Consider the following 26,423-nt stretch of genomic DNA (forward strand, 5'->3'; position numbering starts at 1 on the left):
GGTTCTAAGGGATGGCCGTGGCTCAGTCCCCTCCCACCTAGTCAGGCTGAGGGCTGGGCATTGTGGGCTGAGAGCGGACTCTGGCTGAACAGCCAGCCCTGCCACAGCCAGGCAGAGAGCAGAGCACCCGAGCTGGAGGAGGAGGAGGAGGAGGAGAAGGAGTGGTGGGGGGGCAGAGAGGAAGCCAGGACCAAGGGGCAGTGCCCCCCACCCCACCCTAAGGGACACCATGCCAGTTGCCACAGCCAAAGTGGCAGCCAGGTTGGCCCAGGGGGTCACGGCGAAAAGAGCGGCGGTGGCACTCCTGGTGGCGGCGTATGGAGCCAAGAAGTTGTACCCAGTCCTGCGGCGACAGTGGGCTTCCTCTGACCTCCAAGTGAATGCCAACTCAGCAGGGCACCACAGTGCTGAAGAGCCAGCCTCCAAGTGGGGGGCAGCCGATGAGGTGGCAGCATCGCCCCCCGGGGTGAACAGGGTGTTTTTCTTCCGCCTGCTGCGCCTGCTGAGGTTGCTGTTCCCTGGGCCACTGTGCCGTGAAACGGGGCTCCTGGCCTTGCACTCGGCCGCCCTAGCCAGCCGCACCTTCCTCTCGGTCTACGTGGCCCAGCTGGACGGGCGCTTGGCCCGCTGCATCGTCCGCAAGAACCCGCATGACTTTACGTGGCAGCTTCTTCAGTGGCTGCTCATTGCCCTGCCTGCCACCTTTGTCAACAGTGCCATTCGATACCTAGAAGGGCAGCTGAGCCTGGCCTTCCGCGGACGTTTAGCGGACCATGCCTATCGGCTCTACTTTGAGGGCCAGACCTACTACCGCGTCAGCAACATGGACGGACGCCTGCGCAACCCGGACCAGTCTCTCACGGAAGATCTGGTGGCCTTCGCCAACTCCGTGGCTCACCTCTACTCGAACCTGACCAAGCCGGTGCTGGATGTGATTGTCACTTCCTATACCCTGCTCAGCTCGGCCAGATCGAAAGGAGCCGACACAGCCTGGCCCTCGGTCATTGCTGGCCTGGTGGTCTGCATCACTGCTAAGGTGCTGCGGGCCTGTTCGCCAAAGTTTGGCCAGCTGGTGGCTGAAGAGGCACGTCGGAAAGGGGAGCTGCGCTACATGCATTCCCGGGTGGTCGCCAACTCGGAAGAGATTGCTTTCTATGGGGGCCATAAGGTAAAGCAAGTGGGCAATGTGCCATGGTTCTTTGGGAGGAAAGCAGGGATCAGCTGATATGAGGATTACTGGAAGCCAGGACTCCTGGGTTTCCGGACAGGGAATTATAGTGTAGTAGAACTGGAGAAACAGAGAAGGGTAGTTTACCCCCACCCTCTTTTGTTATATGTCTTTCCACTTTCTCTTCTTCTCCTGAGCTCCGAAACGGAGGCAGCTGACCCTGCCAGGCCCTGGGCCAGTGGAAGTGAAGTTGGCTTTATAGAGAGACAAGCTAGAGCTGAAACCAGCTCCCTTGTTTACTTCCTTTTCTTTGTAGTCTTCTTCCTTGAATTTGTCCGAGGGCAAGGCTGAGGCCCTGACCTGAATTTATCCAGCTTCAAATCTGTCCATGTTCAGTAATCCTCCACCAGTCTAAATTTCCATAGAAACCTTTCTTGGTTTCTATTGCTCATGCTTGACTTCTGCCTCAACCGTCAAAACAGCCCCAGGCGTTTCCAAGTGTGGCACTTAAGGATTCCTGCACTGCCTAGCGGAGGCGATTGGACGGCAGTTGCAGTGTGTTTATCAGACACCATTTCTGATCCCCAGATTTGGAAAAGCAATGGATCAGATAACATATAACAGTAACAGATGAGAGCTGGGAATCAGGGGATCTGGGCTCTTCCTGTTTTCTGAATCATCGTGAGGGTGGGGGGGGGGGGGAAATGCTCTTATACTGAGGGCGATGGTGACTGAAGTTAATCGTCATTTTCATCACATGTCCACTGTAGTCGCCCCTCTCCATTCCAGCCCAGCTGTGTCAGGAACATTCCAAGGCCGAAAACTCTCCTGCCTTTGGCATCCTGCCCAAATTAAGGGTAATTGTAGGTCACATTCGCACACAGAAATACAGCAATGGGGCCAGCCTTTGTGCTTAAACATTTATTAGAACCATGCAGATTTGTGCACACTTGCACACACCTCAGACAAAAAGTCTATAGCAGCAGTTGCCCTTTAGGAAAAAGGAGTATGACCAGTATTAGTCATGATGACATTTGAATTGTGTCACCACTTGTGATGTTTAAGACAATTATCTCTGAATGTTCAGGGTTTTCTTAGGGCTATTGGATGCCTTTGTGCTGTGCCTCCAGCTGCCCCCTCCTCCACTAGTCTACCTACCTGTGGCTCTTCAGCATAAGGTGGCCTCCCACCAGTCTTGCACAGCAGATTGGAAGGGTGGGGGACACAGCATAGGACAAAAATACTACTCCCATATGAAAGCCATTGTCAGAATAGCAGGACTGTGACTCAAAAACAGTAGCCACCCAATCCCCATCTCTTTGAGACAAGATCTGTTAGTTGTCACCTCAAAGGCTTTAGTAAGTGGAGAACAGGAAATGCTGACCTTCCTGCCTTGGTACTCATTAACTTTGCCCTCCCTATTAAAGTTGTGGTATTGGTGCAGGATTATCTCATACCCCTTTGCACCTCCTGTATTTTTTCAGGGTGTTATTTATTATTATTACCATTATTTATTAAATTTGTATATTGCCCTTCATCTGCAGATCTAAGGGCAGTTCACAACACAGAATTACAACATAAAAAAACAAAAAATACATAGTAAAAATAAGAACAACAAAAAGCCAATAATCCCCCCTCCCACAACACATTTAAAAAAGCATCGGATGTCAATCAGCGAAAGGCCTGGTTGAAGGGGAATGTTTTCACCTGGCACCTGAAGGTGTATAATGGAGGTGCCAGGCAAACCTTCCTGGGGAGAGCATTCCATAATTTGGGAGTCACAGGTAGATTTGGTTTGGTGCAATCCAGGCTCCCTGTCCCAGTGCGGCTGAACTAGCACTTTTGTAGTCAGATTTAACACCAGGCGAATTGCTGTTGTGAGGCTAACAGGGCTTGTACCACAGAGATGAAGGGACAGAGCAATTTCCCAATTTCAACTGCAGAGAACTAAGGAGAAGACTAGGTATTAGCACCACAGCCTGACCTTCCAGTAGTTAATTAAAAGCTGCCATTGGCCAGTGGTGGAGCCTGGGTTGCTGGCTCCTGGGGCAGGCAAGCCACCAATGCCACTGGAACCAAGCGGGGCTGTGCTGTGCCACCTGCCTGCCTGCACAGGAGGGAGCCCAGCTGCCTTACATGACCCTTGGTGGGCAAAACCCCTCAATGCCTGCAGAGAGGAGCTCTGGGTCGGGCTGCCCTGGGGTCACCCTCCCTCCATCCGCATCCACTCACTGTGGACCTGGGCTATTCTTGCTGCCATCCAAGGAGCGTGGCACAATGAGCAAGCACTGGCCAGGCAGCCATTCAGTGAGGCCTTGGCATGGCATGGCCTGGAGAATGAAGGGTGGCATGGCCTCAGGAATGTGAGGAAGGTGGACGGAGCCTCTTCAGTTGCCAGCCTCTGCCAGGGACATGGCGGCAAGGCCAGGTTGGGCTCCAGGGTCCAGAAATCCCGGGTGGCAGGCAGGCAGGCAAGGACAGGGAGCCTGGGACAGGGCCTTCCAGGATGTGCCTGGGTGGCAGTGGCACAACCCCGACAGGCTGCTTTGCTGCCTTTGCCAGGATAGGGATCCCTGCAGAAGCTGGTGGCTGTATGGAGGCCACCCCCTCAGAATTTTGTGCCCGGAACCATAGCCCCCCTGGCTCCCTACTGAATTTTAGAAATCTTCCCCCTCCTTTTTATCCTTGGGATTACTTTACACCTCTTTTCTCCTCCCTTTCAGAAAGGGAGGGACAATCTTAGGGTCAGTTCACATATTCGGGTACATCACTTGAGTACATATCACTTGACAATTACCAGTGACCCAACTTTTTTTTTCTTTTTGCCCTTGCTGCTGTGTCTTTAACAGCACATTGACTGGGCAAATATATGGAGATGAGGCTTCTCTTGTCATGGGGGTGGAGATTGCTGCCGTAGCTGCTGTTAAGGACAGGGCTGGTTAAAATCTTAGAGTTAAACTCTCTAAGAATTCTGTCTATGACAGCAGAGAATTGCAATGGCTCATTCACATATGTCAGTCGTCCCTTAATTCTGTAGTCCTGAAAAAAGACACACGTGTAATGAACCAAACTATCGTTCTGCCTTTTTCTTGTGGAAATTGCTCAAGTGCCTTTTAAGAGCTGGCTGGTGGTCTGTAAAGAAGGAAACTTTTCCTGACATGGAGATAAAGGAATGAGCAAAGCATCACCTGCCTTATTTATGCAGGTCAGTCTGCTGCTAAAAGCACTGAACCTGGTGGGAGTGGCTGCTTTTGAACCATTGAACCTTTTCATCACATGCGCACAGATGAAGCAGATTCTCTAACAAAGAGGTAATGCTACCTCTGGCCTCCAGGGAGTAGACAAAGAAAGTCTGTAGCATTTGAAACTTTTTAGTTTCTAGCAGTTCGAAAGCACGTCAAAGTACAAGTAGGGAAGGTAAATGGCGTTTCTGAGCGCTGCTCTGGTTCGCCAGAAGCGGCTTAGTCATGCTGGCCACATGACCCAGAAGCTGTCTGTGGACAAACCCCGGCTCCCTCGGCCTATAGAGCAAGATGAGCGTCGCAACCCCAGAGTCATCTGCGACTGGACCTAATGGTCAGGGGTCCCTTTATCTTTTTTAAAGATGACTAAGAGGTGGTAAAGGTAAAGGGACCCCTGACCATTAGGTCTAGTCGCGGACGACTCTGGGGTTGCGGCGCTCATCTCGCTTTACTGGCCAAGGGAGCAGTACCTATTTATCTACTTGCACTTTGACGTGCTTTCAAACTGCTAGGTTGGCAGGAGCAGGGATCGAGGAATGGGAGCTCACCCCATCATGGGGATTCGAACCGCCGACCTTCTGATCAGCAAGTCCTAGGCTCTGTGGTTTAACCCACAGTGCCATCCACATCCCTTTTTAAGTGGTGGTATGATAGAAGTTTATAAAATTACAGTGGTGCCCCGCAAGATGAATGCCTCGCAAGACGGAAAACTCGCTAGACGAAAGAGTTTTCCGTTTTGGAGGTGCTTCGCAAAACGAATCTCCTATGGGCTTGCTTCGCAAGACGACAATGTCTTGCGAGTTCCTGCTGGTTTTCCCCCCTCCCCCCCTTTTCCTAAGCCGCTAAGCCGCTTATCAGCTGATCCGATCAGCAGATAAGCCGCTAAAAGCCGCTAATAGCGCTAAGCCGCTTATCAGCTGATCGGATCAACAGATAAGCCGCTAAAAGCTGCTAATAGCGCTAAGCCGCTCATCAGCTGATCCGATCAGCAGATAAGCCGCTAATAGCGCTAATCCTTCAATGGGCTTGCGTCGCAAGACAAAAAAAACCGCTAGACGAAGAGAATCACAGAACGGATTCTTTTCGTCTTGCGAGGCACCACTGTATGTATATCATGAGAAAAGTGGAGCTGTTGTGAACCTCCGTCTGTCTTGAGACAATGGAGTGTGCCTCTGGGGGTGAAATCAGACCAGTATGTTAGCACCACCAAAGTGACCTCCCTGGGCCGGCACAAGCCTGGGCAGCATGTCTGGGGGTCCTGGGCTGCCTAGATGACAAGAGGTCATGGACATCCAATGAAGCTGAATGTCGGAAGATTCAGAACAGATAAGAGAAATTACTCATTCACAGAGCTCTTGGTTAAACTGTAGTACCTGCTCCCACAGGAAGCAGAGCTGGCCACCAATGTAGATGGCTTTCAAAGAGGGTTAAACAAATTCATGGAGGAGAGGGCTATCCATGGCTACTAGCGATCAGGCTCTGCTGTGCCTTCACAATGGGAGGCAGTACTGCTTCTGAATACCAGCTGCTGGGAATTTCAGGTTCTGTTGTGCTCATGTCCAGCCTGCAGGCATCTGGTTGGCCGCTGTGAGGATGTGGGACTTGGCCTGATCCAGCAGGATTCTTCTTTGGTTCTTAATTAAACTCCAAACATTGGAAGTAAAGCAGCAGTGCTTCTGAAATTAGAGCCACATGGAAATGCCCTCCATCTCAGCAGCTGCATTAAGGCAAAGTCTAAGGGCGTGGGATTTCAGCTGCCTGACTGAAGCTAAGCAGGTCGCAGTCTGGTCGCAGTCTGGATGGGAGACCTGGGAACCTCATAGGGGATACACCTGTATACAAATGATAAATAATAAACATCTCATCACCCTGCCGAATGCCATAATGTCTCCTGGCCTCCCCTTCAGGTGGAGTTGTCCCTTCTGCGGCGCTCTTATCGTGAGCTGGCCTCCCAGATCAATGTGCTGCTCCTGGAGAGGCTCTGGTATGTCATGCTGGAGCAGTTCCTCATGAAGTACGTGTGGAGTGCCGCCGGGCTGGTCATGGTAGCTGTGCCAATCATCACCGCCACTGGCTATTCTGAGACAGGTGAGTGGAGGCAGTTTTTGTAATTAGGTTGTAAACAGGGTTTACAAATTACAAAATTAGGTTTTGTAAACAGGGTGACAGGAGCATGTTGGGCGTCACTTATTGATATAGTAATAAAGTAAATAATTGTTTGTTGGCAGGGGATACTTAAGAATGCTTTCAAGATGCCAGATGAAGTGCCCGATACCAGCTTGCTTAAGAGGCTTAGGCAGGGCATCAGACTAGTGATTGCTGCAGATTCTCCTTGGCCCTCTCTCTCTGCTTGCCAGTTTTGCCACAGTGAAGTACATATAACCACAGAATTGCAGAGGGGGAAGAAAACAGGATAGATGTGACATGGCAGCCCCTGTCTCAGCCACATATTTCCAGTCCTGCCACCCTTGCAGGAACAGATTGTCTGAGCAGTGAAGATGTGGAAGTGGCTGTAATCTTTGGGTTGAATTACACATTTGGCAGAGTCTGGGGTCAGGACATTCAAAACAGCTTCAAAGTGACAGGAAGACTGTGTGATTTAGAGAAGAAGCTTAGGGTAGGGGAAGAAAATTTAAGCTGTTTTCCTGAATAACACAGTAAATGAATGTGCAGAATCTTAGATTGAACTGGGGCAGGAGATGATAACAAGGTGATTGAAGGTTGAAAGTAGCAGGTAAGGAAAGGGTTAAGCCCTGCACATCCACTGCTTTAGTTTGGAGCTGCACCCTTTGCTTGCTGTTTTGCACCTCTTTGGAAGATACTTGCATTCCTAGTCCTTGGTCTTTGCTTTTAAAGGCCCACAACCATTCTTCACTCTCCCTGAGGAAAAGTTGTTTTTGTGTGTACAGAACTGGAAACCTTCACTGCACATGAAAATTGCTAGCTATGGCACTGAACACAGATGTTGGTTTTGAAAAACAGCTGCAGCTGGGGAGATGTGAAGAGGAGACCTTGTTTTTCCTCCTTAGTTTTATACGCAACAGGTGTCCTCAGGAAGTGAGAGGAGTGGTAGCAGATTATACAGACAGCTCACAGTGAAACTTTACATGGGATGGAGTATTTAGAATGTTTAGGATGTTTAGAAGATTTTAGAATGTTGTATTATTTTATTGTTGTTAGCTGCCCTGAGCCCAGCTTCGGCTGGGGAGGGCGGGATATAAATAAAAATTTATTATTATTATTATTATTATTATTATAAATTCACCCTGTGTGTGTGATCCTGATTTCGTCAATGATAACTTGCTGGGCAGGTCGGCAGCTCACCTGTTCCATATATCTTCTTGAGTAATGATACCTAGAATGACATGAAGGGTGTTGTCAAACTGATAATCTTATAATGTCTCGGCCTAAACCTAGGCTAGAGCCCTGCTGCCTTATGCAACAATTTTCTTTCTGGAAGGCATTTTTCTCTCCTGTTGCTCAAAGTTCTGGTGAAATGACCCATCAGAATCAGCAGTAGGTGATCAGGTTCCTCTTCCTGAGTTTAAATCTAATTATACAGATATTTGATGATTAAATGTAAAGGTATTACAGAAACCGAAAGGCTGATCATCCCAGGAAGATTTGTTGCTTTCTTTGTTTTCGCTGTGGGTGTCTGAGCTGTCCCTGCCCTCGCCAACGCCTCCTCCTCCTCCTTGAAGTCTGAAGAGGATCTTTGTTAGCTTAGTCTCTGGGACCTGCCCAGTTAGAGTAGGAACTGAAGGCCCAGTGATCCAGTAGAGGCTGTTCAGGGATTTCCTAATCTGGTTGCAGCTGTAGCATCTGCTACCAAGGGCCTCTCCGCTACCTAGATATTGTCTTAGCTGCTTTCTCCCATGTTAGCCAAGAGACAGGCCAATGGCTACTTAAGCTACTCCTTCCTCCAGCACCCACATCTACAACACGGAAGGCTCTGTCACCATATGCTCCTGACATTAGGCCCTGTTTGCAGCACCACTGCCCTGCAAAACTCAGGGGATGGCAGAACAAGAGAGGTGTTGCAACATCCTCCCCTCCAACATGTGTCTGGCCCCAACATGGCATACCCTCCAGCAGACACACCTGTTTGCAGGCCTTTGGAGGTGGAGGTTAAAGATGGAATAACCGTTTCCCCCATGCTGTTTTGCTGCGGCTGCTTTGCCATTGTTAAGTTAATGCTATGGTTTTCAAGTATGGTTTTAACTGGAGTTTTAGCTTAATGTGCTGCTCTAATTTGTTTTATTGATTTTGGAATGCACCTTGCCCTGGGACATATGGTGAAGGGCAGGTAGTAAGTATTCCAAATAAATAAATCTGGCAAACAAAGGAAATATTTAAGGGAAGAACTCTGTTAGAACATCTTTGCTAACCCCAAGGGTGCAAGAGAGAATTAAAGAGCCTTTTCCTGTGCCTAGAAGCAAATGCCTCAAATGCCTACAGGTTTCGCCAAGGCCAGGGATGCTGGGAGGAGGGAGTTTCAGAGTCCCCTGCTTATGTTTTCGTTCATGCAGGAAGTAATCCGTAGGCAAGTGTTCCTGGCCAGAGGGAAAGGATTCCAGGTGAGAGCATGTGATTTCCAGGCAAACTCGGGTCCTAAAAACAGCTGTGGAGCTAGAAAATGGAGGGTAGAGATGATGTCCTTGGAGTTTCTGCTGACCATGTCGGTTTCCCCTCCTATGCCAGACCCTGAGGCAGTGAAGCAAGCTGCGCTGGACATGGAGGAGAATGAGCTGGTGAGCCTGAGAACCGAAGCCTTCACCACAGCACGGAGTCTACTGAATGCAGCAGCTGATGCGACAGAGAGAGTCATCTCTTCTTACAAAGAGGTATGGATTCAGCTTGGCTGCTTAGGTTGACCCAGAAGGAATTGGCTTGGTTTGATTATCAATTGAAGGAAGGGAATAAGCCACATCATTTCTGTTTTCCTCTGAGGGGAAATCCTAAAATTGCATATCTCTGCAAGGCACAGCCCACACCCAGAAGGTTGGGAGACCTGGGAGCACAATGTCCTGGCATCAGTTCCCAGTTGCACATCAGCGTCCTAGATTCTGCCTTACACCATCATGTTTTCCAACACCCACATGCATGATATTTGACCCAGTGCAGTGCTCTAATACTTCGTGGGATTGGTTTCGATCTGTAACAGACCAAATGGTTCAAAGCAAACATCTAATTTTGCCCTCCTATGTACACACTCTTGGGAATAATTTCCTTTGGTCTTGGTGAGACTTATGCATAGGATCTGTCTAGAACATGGGTTGGCAAACTAAGGGCCGCAGGCTGGATCAGGCCCAATTACCCTCTGGATCCGGCCTGCGGACAATCCTGGAATCACCACTTGGATCGGTGTGATCGTTTGGACTGCGCCTTTTTTTGCAATTTTTTTCAGGCGCCATTTCTGCCTCTCCCCCCCCCCCCAAATACACAATGGTGGCGCCTCCTCCTGGCTTCTCCCCGCCCTGCGGAGGACGGGAGCTGTGCTTTGATTGATGCCAGCCATCCAAAGCCTCGCCACCCACCTCTCTGTCCATGGCATCCGTCCTGTGGGCATCATGACGGGTGTGTCATGGGGCTTTGGCTGAAGCTTGGCGTGCCTGCTGGCCCTGCCACCTGGCACCCGGGAAAGCTGGCCCGGAAAGGAGAGGCAGCGCTAGTGGTGATGCCCAACCGCAGGCAGATTGGCGGAGGAGGTAGGAAAGCAAGAGGAGGGGAGGGGCTGGGGGAGAGGGGGGAGAATACCCCCTCTGTTGCATGTGTGTGTGCACGCGCGTGCGCAGTCCGGCCCACCACAAGGTCTGAGGGGCAGTGAACTGGCCCCCTCCTAAAAAAGTTTGCTGACCCCTGGTCTAGAATAGCAATGAGCATAAGGTGGATCTGGAACTAGTGCGGTATTTGTGCAGGGATTGTGACTCCCAATTGTTTAATAATTGCAGCAACAAAATGACATATCTTGCTTCCCAACCAGATTTCTAAAATGAAGAAACGAGGAGTAGATTTTTTACATGGAAGAACTGTGAACTCAGTTCAGTTCTGATAACTCAACACAATTCCCAAGGTTCAGTAGCTGCTCAAAGGCACCATGTTCTTTAATGCTTAGCACATGTATTCCAAACCAGGCTCCATTTGGTGGAGCTTGAGGGTTCTAGGGAAATGCAATGTATATTCCACAAATCTGCCCTTTCCTGGACCAGAACATACTGTATTTCCTTTATTTCATCACACACTCCAAGGGAATCTCCACATGACTGGTCTTCAAACCTGATTGAAACTCTGGTTCTTTACACACTATACCTTTAAAGAACATTAGGAACTTATTCTCCTCCCAAAAATCCTGGGCACTGTAGTTTATCCCTTACAGAGTTACATTTCCCAGCAACCCTTAACAGACTAGAGTGCCCAGAATTTTTTGAGGGAAAGAATGTGCTTTAAAGGTATAGTGTATGCATAAGCTTTGATTGAAACGGGCCAATGAAATTCCTGGTTAGACATCTGGGACCCTCAGTTAAAGAGATTTGAAACTTATTTAAATGTGTTTCGTCTCTCACACACACACACATGCGCGCGCGCACGCACACACACACACACCCTGCCCTGCCATCTAATGGCATCCTCCTAACAATGCCAACTATGTGCCCCAGGTAGAGAGAAACTGCCAGTGGTTACTCACAGGAACTTCCTAGGGAATTCTGCCTTTGGAAACGTTTTCTTCTGGGAAGCTTGCTGAAGCAACCCCTGCAACCTTGGGAAAGGACCTTGGCTCAGTGGTCAATCAGATGCTTTGCATGCGGAAGGTTTCAGGTTCAATTCCTGGCATTGCCAGTTAAAAGGATGGGAAAGTCTGAGATTTAAGACTCTTGCAGAGCTGCAGCCACTCAGAACAATAATGGGCTACATATATGATACCAAGAGTCTGACCTGGTATCTGGCAGCTCTCTATATCCATTAATGAGATGTAGTTCTGTGTGTGCTTGGGAGAAAGGAGCATTGAGCTATATGGGAATTCTGAGTAACTAGGCATAATAAAACTTGACAGACTGAGCTGGTTTCAGGAGTCTGGAGCGAAGCCAGAAGGTCTGTAATATTAGTGATTGTTGTGGGGTTGTTGTTTTTACCTGTATGCTTGGAGTGATTTCCCAATGCTGGATACTCTGGGTAACACTCATTGACATCAATGGGTTTACTCTATGAGTTAATGGATATCAGTGGACTTAATGGGATCTACTCTCAGTGAGACTGTTGTTGTTTAGTCATTTAGTCGTGTCCAACTCTTCGTGACCCCCCTGGACCAGACTCCTGTCTTTCACTGCCTCCCGCAGTTTGGTCAAACTCATGCTGGTAGCTTCGAGAACACTGTCCAACCATCTTGTCCTCTGTCAGCCCCTTCTCCTTGTGCCCTCCATCTTTCCCAACATCAGGGTCTTTTCCAGGGAGTCTTCTCTTCTCATGAGGTGGCCAAAGTATTGGAGCCCCTGCTTCACGATCTGTCCTTCCAGTGAGCACTCAGTGCTGATTTCCTTAAGAATGGATAGTTTTGATCTTCTTGCAGTCCATGGGACTCTCAAGAGTCTCCTCCAGCACCATAATTCAAAAGCATCAATTCTTCGGTGATCAGCCTTCTTTATGGTCCAGCTCTCACTTCCATACATCACTACTGGGAAAACCATAGCTTTAACTATACAGACCTTTGTTGGCAAGGTGATGCCAACATTAGTCTCAATGAGACTAAGGTTGGCTATTACCAAGAACATCCCAACTCCATCCCTCAAAGCTTTGTGTTTCCCTTCTGGGCTAAGGTATGTTACTTGCTGCTTCCTAATTCAGGTGACTGAGCTGGCCGGGTACACTGCTCGCGTACATGAGATGTTCCAAGTGTTTGAAGAGGTGAAAGCCTGCAACTTCCGGCGCCCTGGAGAACTTGAGGAGGGTCAGGCTCATGCTGGGAGAGTGATGAAGCATGGCGTACGGGTAGAAGGGCCGCTCAAAATCCAAGGTAAGGCCTTCAGCTCCAGACTGTATTGGGCTGACATGGCACACCTGCACTGCTGCTGGCCTGGTAACTGCGAGATGCATCCTGCTAGATCAAGAGAGGATGTTCATGTGGTGGCAAGGATCAAACCAAGATGGTTATCTTATTTACAATTATTCAGAAGTCCCATAAAACCCAATGGGACTTTCGGCCAAGTAAACATGCATAGGTATCAGGGTACAGGAACCCAGAGACAGCTGCACAGCTTCCGTCAGATCTAGTTCTCGGTGAGCTGGTAAACCTGGGCCTGGGCTATAGCACTTCCAATTGCAGGTAGGGGCTCCCGTGACTGAAGGCACTTCATTACAAAACAAACCACGTAGGAGCCACCTTGCCAGGGGTTCTCTCAGCTGTGTTCCTGCCTTTTCTTACTACAACATGCAGGGGAGTTACTTGCGAGTGCTTTATTTTAGTTACTTTTTTTTTGTACAGTCCAAAAGAAAGAAAGGCAGCATGTCAGAAGGCTTCCCCCAGATAACAAGGGGGGGGGAGGGTTGTGTGGAGGTTTAAAAAACATGTTTCTTATGGAGGGGACTTTTCAAGGGAGCTCTTGCACCAACAATCTAAAGTGGTAAATTCCGGATGCATGTTTTACCACCTCGGTGAGAACTAGACCTATCTTCCAGCAAGTCAGGATTGTCTCCTGCCTGCTTGACTGTGCATCTATTTTCTTTCCCCTCCTTTCCTGAGTAATGCACATAGCCCTTAATAACTGCTAAGGAGAGGCAGATTGGCAATTGCTCTATAGCACAATAGATGCTTGAGCAACATCCTGTACAGACAAATAGTGATTTCAATTCTCGGAGTGCCAGTCCTTATGTAGCCAATATAGTATTACCCGTGCACAAGAGGGAGGCATCAGCAGACTCAGGGGAACACTGCCATTTGAACTACAAAAGAACCTTTTGAGAAAGACATGCGAAAACACTGAGCATGCTCAGTAGGCGCCTAACGCTGACTGTCTCTTGGGAGGTAAAAATGGAAAGATGGAGTGGCGGGAATCCTGAATAGGGAGCACTGCACTGCAACATTTTGTTCCAGGTCCAAGGTATGGGGAACCTTTGCCCCCCATGCCACTGCCATCTGCCTCAGCTGGCATGACCAATGGCCAGGGACAGTGGGAGGGTTAGCTCAGCAACATCTGGAGGACCAAGTGTTCCCCACACCTGCTTTATGCTATGGACAACTAACCTATAAAGCATGCGTTTATAGGAAACACAAAGGAAACACAACCCCAAACTACTTTTGATGAGTTGATGGCTGTGTCAGTTGCCCATCTCTAGTTGGGGAGTGGGCAGTCTGTGAATCCAGAGTCTGTGCCTGTAAGTTTTGTTTCTCTGCTGCTCTGTGTCCGCTCTTACTTCTTTTTTTGGTGTCCTGCTTCTTTTCTTGTTCTCTCTCTTCCACCAAACCCTTCTCTTTATTCTCCAGCATCATCTCCATCTGTCCCAAAGCAAGTTCACCTCCTCTTGTCTTTGCCCTCACATTTTACACCTCTCTCTCCATCTCTTCACCCTGAAGCCCATCACATCATGGGAGCAGGCATTGTACCTGCTTCTTGCTCTCTGTTGACAACAGCTTCCCTGGCTATTATTAAAATGTACAGTTCTAGGCCAGAGTCTGTGCTGGTAATTCTGTTTTGTGCGTGTTCATTAGATTTTTATCTTGCCTTTCTAGCAAAAGAAATGGCTCAAGTGACTTACAGAGTTGAAATTTGCAAGTCGACAAGGCTAGGGCTGTGGGTATTCTGTTCATTTAAAAAAAAAACCCTGCTTAAATTGAGCTTAAATTCAGTGCCCTGGATAAATTATGCAAATTAAGTATATTTCTCTGATATGTTTTGCATAATCTATTGACAACATTGCACAATAGGTCCTGTTTCTGTTAGTCGTGGGGGGTGGGATATGCTGGCAAAGGAGCCCCCTGCAGAGAGCAGTGTTGAACCCTCCACTCTTCAGCTGGAGAATGGAGACGTCAGTCCTGCTGGGTCCTGCAGACTTCTCCATCCACCTTGCACCTGATGATTGGCAGATGGGTGGCCCCACACACCTGTCAAAGCTGGCTCGTGGGGTTGGGGAAATAAAGATCTTAGCCCACTGGGCCAAAAAGACTCCCCACTCCTGCACTACAAAACTGTTGCCTCAATGGCATTGTTAGTTCGGGGAAAGGTGCAGAAAAGGGCATCCAAAGTGATCAGTGGGTGGAGCAACTTGCCCAGGAGGAAACGTTACAGCTCTGGGGGATTTTCAGTTCAGGAAAAAAAGTGAATAAGGTAGGACATGACTAAGGTTCACAAAATGCTGCGTGACATGGAGAAAGACACATTTTCCTCCCTTCATCACAACTCTAGAACTTGGAGTCATCCTGTGAAGCTAGTTGGCAGGACATTCAGGACAGAAGTGCTTCTTCCCCAAGCACATAAGCAGTGAAATTCACTTGCTCAGGATGTGTGGACAGCCACCTTCTTTAAAGGTGGATAAGGGAGGATTAGGCTGCTGCTGGCTGCAAGGCATGATGCCTGTATGTTACCTCCAGGGTCAGCATCTCTCTCCATGCCAGTTGCTGAGAGTAGGCCATTTCCCTCATGTCCTCTTTGTGGGCCTCTCAGTGGCATCTGGCTGGTCACTGGGGAAATGGGATGGTGGACTAGACCTTTGGTCTGATCCGTCAGGGCTGCTTGTATGTCCATTGGTTATCCTTGGATCCTCTAAGTCGGGACAGCTCTGGCAACCCTACCAGCTAATGGCTCATCCTAATACACTTCCTGGCTTCATCCCATAAACAAATACCAGCTGAACCTCCTCTGACCTGACCGCAAGGTGACTTCCGGTTGGGTCAGATAACATGACCAGTGGAAGGATAACTATTTGTCTCCTGTTCCTTGAAGGCTGAGGAGGAGTTTTGGCAGGTACAGTGTTCCTCACTTTGTATGACAAGTGACACCTGTCAAAATGATGTCTCCTATTTGGTTTGCAGTAGTACAGCAGCCCTCCTTTCCATCCCATCATTCTCCCTGGCCTGACTGGATCAGACCAGCAGGGCTTTGGGTCCTGGAGCCTCTTCTGAAAGCCATGCTTTGGTCCCAGAAACATATAAAGCCATGTGCATGTTAATACCAAATGGAGGAGTGCACCTGAGCATGTGCAGACTGCCTTAATCTAACCAGCGAGCCATAGCCGTTCCCTGCAGATCCAGTGCCAGAGAGGGGCCTGTCGCCAGCCATCCTGAGGGCTGAGATGGACAAAGTTTAGCAGATATAGGGGCCCCACCTTGCATTCTTTCTCCATTCCCAGGCAAAGTCTAAATTTGGGCTTGAGCAAGAGAGGAGACAGGAGGAGGATTGTGAGAGGCTGTGCTGCCCCCTTCTGGCTGAGCCTGTGTTCACTCTCGCAAGGGTTGGAACACTGTCTTTCACTGTGGATTTGATATCCAGTCTCTTCCTTCCTTCCCCCCACATCCCATCCCATCCCACCCCACCCCATTTTGCTTACAGGACGTGTGGTTGATGTTGACAATGGAATTGTCTGTGAAAACATCCCCATCATCACCCCCACTGGAGACGTCGTGGTCACCAGCCTCAATATTCGGGTAAGTAGTAAAAAACAAAGTTTGAAAGCGGGGAGCAGGAGCCGGGAGACTTTGGCTGAGTTGGCTGTGCCTTTAACAGTTGCCTGATATCCAGGAATTTGCATGTGATAACATTGATCCCTGTATTCCAATGCCATGAGAAGTTTCATTTGCAGATTTCTGCAGATCAACTTGCTCATGAAGGCACAGGAGAGGAGCAGAGCAGACCCCATTTCCTTTTTTGCTACTGGTTGCTAAGCCTGTTGTGTATTATTGCTTGAAATTCTGTTCTGCATTGTTGCTTGAAAGATATATCCTAGGGCAGAGTTCTAACATTGAGAGGATTCTAATGCTGAAGGCCTGGAAGAACCTTCTTCAGATTCAGCAGGGTTGTTAAAAGAGAGATGGAGAGAAGGCCGGGCTGAGATTGCACGCTTTTTTTGTCGGTAGGAGATATGAAGCAGCAAAGTTGAGGGAAGAGGGTGGGTGGGACGGAGAGTCCCTGCCAGTGCTGCTGACTTTGCAAGGTCAGGTAGGAGGAGCAGGGGGTGTGGTGTTGGGGGGGGGCTGATAAGACCTTGATCACTGCCTTCTCTTTATTATATTTTGCAAGAGCACAGAAAGAGCTGGAAAATCGGCCAGAGTACAGGAGTGGGGCGAGAGAGAGCAAGGCTGACGTGGCTCAGAGATAGTTGTCAGGGCACCATAGGGGTAATGTCACTTGGCAGGTGGCCTAAAGCGGCTGGCAGATCACAGATTTCTTACGTTCTGGGCCATTTGGGGTGGGAGTGGGGCCAGGTTCCCAAGGCAGGGGAGTTGAATCTGTCCTCCAAAGGCCAAGGAGAGATGGGGCAGGGGAGTCTGGCCTTTACAGGCACAAGGCAACCAAAAGTGACTTACAGCCAACCAACCAACCAAACTAACAACAACAAAAACATAGATACATTAAAGCTTCTAAAAGGCCACAGATAGTGAAAGGCCAAAAGCCTGGCCATAGAGGAAAGTTTTTGCCTAGCACTTAAAGATATATAATGATGGTGCCAGACAAGCCTCCCTGGGGAGAGCATTCCACAAACCGGGAGCCACCACAGAAAAGGCCTCTTCTCATGTTGTTTTTTTTTTTTTTTGGCCTCTTCTCATGTTGCCGCCTTCCAGGCCTCTCATGGAAGAGGCACACGAAGAAGGGCCTCCCATCATGATCACAGGGTTCAATTCCGTTCATATGAGGAGAGGTGGTCCTTGAGCTATTGCGGTCCTGAGCTGCTTTATAGGTCCAAGCTAGCGTATTCCTCTCCACAAACCTGCCTGGGCTCTGAGATCTTCTGGGGAGGCCCTTCTCTCGGTCCTGCCACCCTCACAGGCACACTTGGAGGGGGTGCAGGGAGGGCCTTCTCAGTGGCTGCTCCCAGGCAACGCTGGAACTCCTTCCCTAGAGAAGCTAGACTGGCTGCTTCCCTGCTGTCTTTCCGCTGTAGGTGAAGATGTTCTTGTTCCAGTGAGTTTTGGGGAACTGACTGCTGTTCCCAGGGCTGTTTTTGTTTTGATGTGATTGTCTGTATTTTTAAAAAATATATGTATATACATATAGTTTTAATTCTGTTAATGTTTAATTGTTTTTCAGTGATTTTTACCTCTCTATGTTTTTAGCTGTTCTTTTTTATCTGTAAGGCACCTTGAGTCCCTGTCAGGAAAAAAGGTGGGTGATAAATAATAAAATAATAATAATAGCCAGACATACTACTCTCTGGTGTCTTCTTGCAGGTGGACGAGGGCATGCACCTGCTGATCACTGGCCCAAATGGCTGCGGGAAGAGCTCACTGTTCCGGATCCTGGGGGGACTCTGGCCGACCTATGAAGGCATCCTCTACAAACCACCCCCACATCGTATGTTCTACATTCCACAGAGGTACAAAGGACCAGTATTCCGATGTCTGCAGGGAAGGGAAAGGCGGGTGATACAATGGAACAAAAAAGAGAGAACCTAAGACTCCTGGTTGCTCTTCATGGGGCTGAACGAGTTAAAATTAGGAAATGGAATCATAGAATTGTAGAGCTGGAAGGGACCCCAAGGGTCATCTAGTCCAACCCCCTGCAATGCAGGAATCTCAACTGAAGCATCCATGACAGATGACCATCCAGCCTCTGCTTGAAAACCTCCAAGGAAGAGTCCACACCCTCCTGAGGGAGAGCCTTCCACTGCTGAATAGCTCTTGCCTTCAGAAAGTTTTTTTCTGATGTTTAGTTTGACTCTCCTTTCTTGTAACTTGAAGCCATGGGTTTGAGTCCTGCCCTCCAGAGCAGGAGAAAACAAGCTTGCTCCATCTTCCACGTTGTTTTAGCATTTGCGTGTTTGATGTCCTGGCTTCCTTGGAAGGAATGGTGGGATATAAATGGTTGTTGTTGTCATATTAATATATTTGCACACCAAGGAATGTTATGACTTGTCTGCTTGGTATCTCATGGTAGGCCATACATGTCTGTGGGAACCCTGCGAGACCAGGTGATCTACCCAGACACTGCAGAGGACATGGCACGGAAAGGGAAGACAGACGCTGATTTGGAGCGGATCCTGGGCATTGTCAACTTGAACTACATTGTGCAGCGTGAGGGAGGTGGGTGCAACCAGGAGAGGTGGGGTGAGCATGAGAGAGAGAGAGAGAGAGAGAGAGAGAGAGAGAGGACGCACGAACCTTTAATTCATGGGAGACAAATGGGGAGGGAAATTGTCATTTCTGCTTCCTTTGCCTCTGGCTGTGTGGAGCAGAAAGTGAATGGGCAAGCAGGATGCTTAGGAGGATCTGCTGCACCATCTGGATTGAGTGACCAATGAAATCTCTTTCCTTTCCATCCATGGGCGGGGCCAGGCTGGGAAGCATTCAGCGACTGGAAGGATGTGCTGTCTGGTGGCGAGAAGCAGCGCATGGGGATGGCCCGCATGTTCTACCACAGGTTAGTGCCTACAAGTGCAGTGAGAGGCCTGATTATTGGCCGCTGCTGCTACTGTTCTGTGCATGGGATTCAGTTGCATTCCAGCAAATTCACATAGAGTAATTAAAGTGGCTTTGGCAGTCTTGTGCAACAAACCTACTTCTTCAAAAGGGGGGCTTTTTCAGTAAGGAAAGTGACAGGAAAAAGCATTGGGAAGCAGGAGAGAAGAATCTCTTGACGCAATGTTTGTATAACCTCTTGGCAAATAAATTGGGGTGAGTGCTATTTAAGCAGCAGATATTGCATAACCTTCCCACAAACTTTGCGCAAAGAAATGAGGCAGGTTGTCTGGAATCAACCATAATCCCTCTAGCAGAGGACTAGCCACAGTGTTGTGCTTTCCAGATATTGTGTACTACGACTTCCATCAGTTCTAGCCAGCATGATCAGGGAAGATGGTGTTTGTAGTCCCGCGACCCCTTTTCTCGTGGTCCCTCTTGCATTTTTGCTCCTCCTGCTGCCGGCTGAGGATGGGAATGCAGTGTGTCCTTCCATCAGTAGAAAGGCAGCAGAACCAAAGCTGAGACCAGCAAAAGTCACACCAGGGGCAGCCCAAAAGGATGATGTTGGGAAATACTGCCAGGATCATAGCTGAAAGGTGAAAGAGGCACAGATTGGATCAGGAATTGTGGAGGGAGGTGCGGAGGGGAAGGTGGAGGACTGCAGTGTAGGAGTGGCTGTGTACAGACTGGCTTGGCCAAAGAGCCACTTTGGGGTCTCTCATTTGGGCTGCTGCTCTTCCTCCCTAGGCCAAAGTACGCTCTCCTGGATGAATGCACCAGTGCCGTCAGCATTGATGTAGAAGGCAAGATCTTTCAAGCTGCAAAGGATGCTGGGATAGCATTGCTCTCCATCACCCACCGACCTTCGCTCTGGTATGTTTTGTGCTCTACCCACAGTCTTCTGCCTGGTATGTTTCTTTAGGCATTTCTTCCTTTGGAGCCCCTTGATCTAAGGACTTTATATACATCTTTCTCACTCTTCCATGGGGCTCCCAATGGTCTTCCCGCTCCCCTTTAATGATTCTACAGTACTGGGTGCTCTTGGATCACTCTCCTGTCCTGCTCAGGGAGCTTCCTGTCTACAAGACCAGGACATCCAGGCTAGTTGGTTAGTTGGAGTCATTGGGACACACGTTTTCTCCCTTCTTGCCCATCATCTACTTGTGGAGTCAGCTGTGCCACACACTGGCCCATGAGTGGGGCTTTTGAGAGAGCAGGGAAGGCTGGGGAGATCCCTGCAGCAGTGTGCCTCCTCAGGCACTCAGTCTCCATGGTGGTACACCTCTGCCATGAATGGAGCAGTTTCTCCACATACCTGATTTATCAGGCAGGAGTCCCTGTGGGCCACCCCTTATTCTCTCTTTCTCATACAGGGGAAAGGGAATTATTGGAGGAGGAGGATGGGGAACCATCTGAGCATTAGATGAGAAGTGGACTGGCAAGCTTATAATGCCTCCAGGAGTCTGTCCTCACTTCTACATCCATTTACTCTGCTTCTACCTATTCCTGTGATTGTGCATGCTTTTATATCCTCCCCCCTTTCTCCCCAAGAAGCTGGAATGCCAGACCACCCCCCAGTATCAGAGTCAGTATCTCCCCATCCCAGCTTTCATCGTACTCCCAAACCTCAGTTGCCACTGCATGAACCCCCTTCCTCCTCTGGTTCCCACCTCATCACACTTGGCACTGCCACCCAGACAGGGTAGGAAAGGGTTGTGTCATTAGTGAGCCTGGAGGCAGGACCTGTCATTTCCTCTGTGACCAGTAGAGGCTGCCATAGAGTGGAACACCTGTCTGGTGCCCCTTTGCTTGACCCGGGACAGGGAAAGAGGGGTTTTGGAGGAGGACCTAGAATAACCCACCGACTCCAAAAGTCCTGTGTCTTTAATAACTGAAGCTTTATGACAGCAGAGGATGCACCTGCTAAAATCTTCCTTTCTGCACACATTGTGAAAGGGACAGGAGACTGTTTTTGCATAGAGTCTGGCTGCGCCTGGGCCTGGCCACCTTGTCCTTTCCTGCCCCCAGAAGACTTCCTATCCTCCCTGCATCTCTCCCTGTTTCCGCCGCCCCTCCAGTCCCTGGCTGTCTCCCAAGCAGGGAGTCACGTCCCCAGCAGGAAGCCGTGTGGGCGGAGGGGGGCATCAGAGTCTCATCCCTGGAGACTGAGAGCCGCTTTGTTCCTGACTCCCCCAGAGACAGCTCAGCGGAAAGATCCCTCCCCAGGAGCAGGCAGGGATGCCAACCCCACCCACGCACAGGGCGCTCGCTGGACTCCGAGGAATGAGGGGCAGCAGCGAGAGCTCCAGGCCAAGCGCAGGGGGGTGTGGGGTGTGGGGAGATTGCTGGGAGGCCCGGAGCAAAGCGTAGCACAGGCCAGCATCTCAAGCAGCCTTTCCCTCTTCCCTTTCAGGAAGTACCACACCCACCTCCTGCAGTTTGACGGGGAGGGGGGCTGGCGTTTTGAGAAGCTGGACCCCGCAGCCCGTCTCTCCCTGCGAGAGGAGAAGCAGCGCCTGCAGCAGCAGCTGGCCGGAGTCCCCAAAATGCAGCAGCGTCTCAGTGAACTTTGCCAAATCTTGGGTGAAGATACGGCCTCTCCAGCGGGACACATCCGAGAGAGCCAGGCACCCTGAAGCACCCCCTCACCATTCCTGCCCCGGCCCACGCGGCTGAGTGCTCAGTAAGAGGATCCCGACTGCTTTCCTTTCCTCCTGGGAGCTGCAGAAGAAGGCCGGCTGTTGCCCTGGCTGCTGAAGGAAGAGTCACGTTTTCTCTGCTGGGGCATCGCTTATTTCTGGCACCTGTTGACGGTGCCCTTCGTCACCTTCTCTCACTAGCCTGCCTCGTTCTAGGACTGGAGGGAGGGAATGGGTCACCCCGTCCTGACAAGTGACTCCGAAGTTTTCTCTCTCACACACACACCTCACACACACAGTGCCTGAATATCCCAAGATAGTAACGCCAAAGCGTGGGTTTTGTTGCCCCACTGCCATTCTCTGCCCTCTGCATCTGTGGATGTTTTGGAGTGAGCTTCCAGCATCAGCCACACCTCAGAGGCCTGGGAGGTTCAGCGGGACCGGTCTCCGCCTTTGTCCACACAAAACAGCCGCACAACATTTGATACGAATCCAAGCCATGAATGTAGCTCTTACACCTTTCTCCCTGGTGGCCTCCTTTTTGCCACAACTGGGCTGTAGAAGCTGGTTGCATAGGGCAGCACCAAACCCCCCTCCCCTCCAGCCTTCGCCCCCTGAGCTCCGCTTGAGGAAGGCCTGCCTCCTTACCTGGACACCATGTGGGTGACATGGCAGCCAAGGGAGCAAGTTAGGAAATCCGCGTTGCTCTAGATCAGTAATTTTCAACAGTTCTTTCTAAAACCTTGCTGTTCTTCAGAACTTACAGAGAGCTCCCCAGTGAGAAGATGGGTAAGTTATGCAGGGCAAGCGGTCAAAAAACCTCATCACGACCTCTTTGACTGACCTTCCACAACTGTTTCAGAATGTGGGGTTGGTTCATTCTTCTGGGGCAACAGTTTAGGTCTGCCTCATGCCCTTACAAACGGAGTGTGTGGCCTAAGATGCCTCTCACACTGCAGGGATCCCAGACACAAATTGGGTCCTCAGCAGATAAGCCAATATGGAGTCCCCTGAGGTGGGAAGCCTTGAAAGCCACAGTCCTGGGCTGTCTCGGGACCCCCTTATGCAACTCTGTAGAACATAAAGCCCTTCCTGAGGCTTTGTCCTTGTGGCTTCTAATACTTTAGTCCCTTAAGTTTGAGGGACTGGTCTTCCCTGTGAAGGCCAGCAGAAGGCCCCGTGCCATTTGCTTAGGGCACTTTCTATGGGAACTTGCTGAGACTTGCTTTCCATACAGCTGTCCTTCAGGACATGTTCTCCTTGAAATAGCAGGAATTCTCCCGGGGTCATTTCCCCCCGTTTTCTAAAGCAGGGTGGAGGTGGAGGTTGAGAAAGAGAAAGAGATGTTTTCATATACAGACAACAAGGCCTCAGCCAGTGAAGCTGCATTAGTTCAACTGCACAGCATATATCCACATTAGGAGGAGTGCAGCAATTTGGGTCTTGCCATGTGCCTGATGCGATGGAGAGAGGGAGCGTGTGGCAAAGGAACTAGGATTGCTGGTTGTCCCTTATTTCACTTATGCCAGTGTTAGTCTGCACAGATGTGTCTATTCTTAAAAACTGAGCCGCCTTTTAATTAGTCATGAAGGTGATTGCTGCTGTTGTTGTTACTGTTGTTGTTGTTGTTGTTGTTAGACTCACTGCCAGTTGTATTTTCCACGTGAAATAACAGACCAGCAAGCTATTAATGATGTGTGCTCCCATGTCCTTTAAATGCACATTTAGCTACAGCCACCACGCAGTTATTTGTTTTAAATATTTCATCCATTGGCTTTGATGGTGGGACATCAGAGTTTGCCTCATGTACTAGGCTCTCTCCCCTCTGCCCTTTTGCACGGATATTTCCTCCTCTCCCCGCTTGCCTCCCTTTCCCAATCCTGCTGCTTCCAAGCACACCTCATCTTCGTAAGAAAGCGAAGAAGATGCATGGTTGCTTAGAGGAAATGAACCCTCGGCTCTCCCTTCGTGAAACATCTTGCGCTGGCCTGCAGTCATGCGGCCTACCATGCTTGGCCCTTGGACTTAACTGGCGGCAGCAGAGTCTGGCAAACCACCCACTGTGTTAACTTTCCCACAGTGCTCCAGAGTGCCTGACTTAGCAGCACTTTGCATGGCATGCAGCAACTCAGGCCCAGCGGCTGCTGACACATAAGGCCTTAGCCAGAGGGGAGGGGCTCTTCCGGGGGGGGGGATCAGAGTTGTACCAGCCCTGCAACTCGCATTGACTACATCTCTGTTCTTGCAAAAAAACAGAGCAGGAGGCTTTATATGACAATGAGGCTGGTAGGCTGCATTAAGCTGGGTGGCAGGCCTGATTCCGCAGCTCTGTGCCCAGGGACACCTGGCAACTGACCCTCTGGCACCCCACGCCCCATAGGACTGGCACCTGGAACCCTGCTTGTCCTATGGGGGAGCCATCCCTGATTGGAATAGACACATTGCTCTCAAATGGCATGTTGCTTCTGGAGGAGTAAAACCACAGCTTGGCAGTCCACAACCTGCAGGATTCATACAACCCTCCTGAGGCTCCCTGTGCCCCATGAAATCACCACTTCCAAATTTTGACGTCATTATGAAGGGAGGAACATCTTGAGATGCTAACAAGGGAAGCAAGTTCATGCAGTGTTTTGCAGGCTCTGCTGCCTAGTCCAGCCATGTTCACAGAGAGGCCACCTCAGTCAGAGTGTGCTCACATCTTCAGAGAACTAGATAAATTCTTAACGTAATTTCAGTCAACTAGTACAATGAGTTTTCCTTTCCTCAAGGGCAATTGCTAACATTTTACAAAGCACAAGGCCCGTGTCGCCAGCCAATTTGGGCCCTGGGGAGGTCATTTCATGCCCCACACATCACCACCATACCCAGCGTCTTTTAAGTGCCACACTGGGGTTCTTATTTAATTATTTTTTTAAAAATCTGTATTCTGCTTTTTTACAAAAGTAAATTCCAAGTTGCTTACAACAATCAAATATACAAACCAGAAAACCAAGTCCACAAAAATGCATCAAACCCCATAAAATACCAGCATCACAAAAACAAATGGATCTGGACCTGTTAAGGAAAGAGATGGTAACAACCTGACAGAGTAAAAGTGCACTCCTTTAGTTTGCTGGTAGTCATCTCCTTAAATATATTAACACATATATGCTTTCCTGTGAATTTTTTTTAAGCAAACAGCAGAGCAAAGAGAAAGCTGAAAGAAACTTGCTCCATGTTGTGTTAGTTTTATACTTGCTGGGAGCTTGTGTACATGTGACCATCAAAAGAGAGTGCCCCCACCAGAAGTTAGAAGTAGTACAGCCCACTCTGCCACATTCTTCTGCATGTGTGTATGTTGCCATTGGTTTCTCCTGTATCTGCTTCTGATTTGCTCTCTATGTTTGCAAGTCTCATCATTGCTGCAACTTCCTGCAAGCCTTGAAAAGAGAGCCTGGAAGTTCAGGGCTGTTGTGTTTTCTCTCTCTCTCACTCTCATGAGCAGCTCCTTGTATCGGCCGCCATTGCCTAGGGGAGCAGCAGCAACACAGGTTCTTCTTTCGTTCCTGATCACAGACCTGCCTGGCTTAGCTATTCCAGCCAAATTTTAAGGCAAGCCATTTGCAAGTGTGTGCATAGCAACACCACAATCCTATTGGAGGGAAAATAAAATCTCTGCATTGTTCTTTCTGGAACAGCTCTGAAACCCTATAAATACATGCGAAGAGATGGGACTTCCCAAGTGGGTCCCAGGTGTTTGGAGTGAGGAGTTTCAACTTTTTCTTCCTCTCCTCTACTTGATTGTATAAATTGCTGATTTATTTAATTGTAGTATGCCTGTGTGTTTTGTAAGATGTTTTTAAAACTTATTTCTGAATTGTCTTCGGACCATCTTTTTATTTTTATTTTTAGCCTGCCATCCACTTCATGCCCTTCCCAGTATGAAAGCCCCACAAGTAAACAATGTGATACTATTGCCTGGCAAGGGGGGGGGGGGGGAGAGCCAGAGTGTGTGCCATGGAGGGCTGAGCATGTGTCAAAATTCTCAGTGGAATGAGGCTGTTCCCATCTGCTGGCTCTGATGTCAGAATTTTACAAAACTATGCAACAAAGACTTTCTTTCTCTGCTGTTATGTACGTGCAAAACTGCCATCCCACTCCCCCTTTCTCCTACCCTCACAGTGCCTTTTATGCTGGCAGAAGCCAGGTTTATTCAGATGCTGATAATAAAAATATTATAGATCACAAACATCTGTCCGTGTGATTCTGGATTCTGGGATGGGATTCTACATGGCTACTGCCAAGAATGGTAGCAATTGGAATTGGGAGAGGGAGAGCACTGAGGTGGGGGTCCTCAGTGGGGTCCAAGGGGTGGTAGAAGGCATTGTGCCAGAGGATACTTTTGACACAGCCTCCTTTCCTCTAGTATTCATCAACTGCTCTGTCCCAGGCCCCTCTATCACCTTTAAATATGAACTAAAATAAATTTCTCCCTCAACCCTATCCACAGGTCTCTGCACCTTGTCATTTATTTATTTTTAATTATTTAATTTGAGGGAGACCCTTTTGATTCAACTAGAAATTCAAATAGAAACGTTGAATGGGGAAAACCAATGATAGGGGCTCATTGTGAGTCAAAGGGATATAAAAGTAATGTTTTAGTTACTGAGTTTAAACAACCTTAACTAATAGTGTGATGTTTTAATTACATTTTTATTTTTATTTTTTTAAAGGACATTGTTTACATGAAATTAATTTAGTACATCACGTTGGAAAAGTGCCCGAGTACTGGT

General features: G+C 49.1%; 1 protein-coding gene across 1 annotated transcript; it reads left to right on the forward strand.

The window, feature by feature from the left end:
* ABCD1 (ATP binding cassette subfamily D member 1) lies at nt 1-25,879 on the forward strand. The gene is made up of 10 exons (XM_083482801.1): nt 1-1,168; nt 6,318-6,498; nt 9,112-9,254; nt 12,250-12,418; nt 15,948-16,042; nt 17,783-17,928; nt 18,489-18,634; nt 18,887-18,971; nt 19,760-19,885; nt 21,426-25,879. Exons 1-10 carry the CDS (start codon nt 230-232, stop codon nt 21,646-21,648), a joined length of 2,253 nt encoding a protein of 750 aa, XP_083338927.1. The 5' UTR covers nt 1-229; the 3' UTR covers nt 21,649-25,879.
* The last annotated feature ends 544 nt before the right edge of the window (nt 25,880-26,423 follow it).

This window comes from Podarcis liolepis, assembly GCF_965112155.1.
Source record: "Podarcis liolepis genome assembly, chromosome: 17".
Lineage (NCBI taxonomy): Eukaryota > Metazoa > Chordata > Lepidosauria > Squamata > Lacertidae > Podarcis > Podarcis liolepis.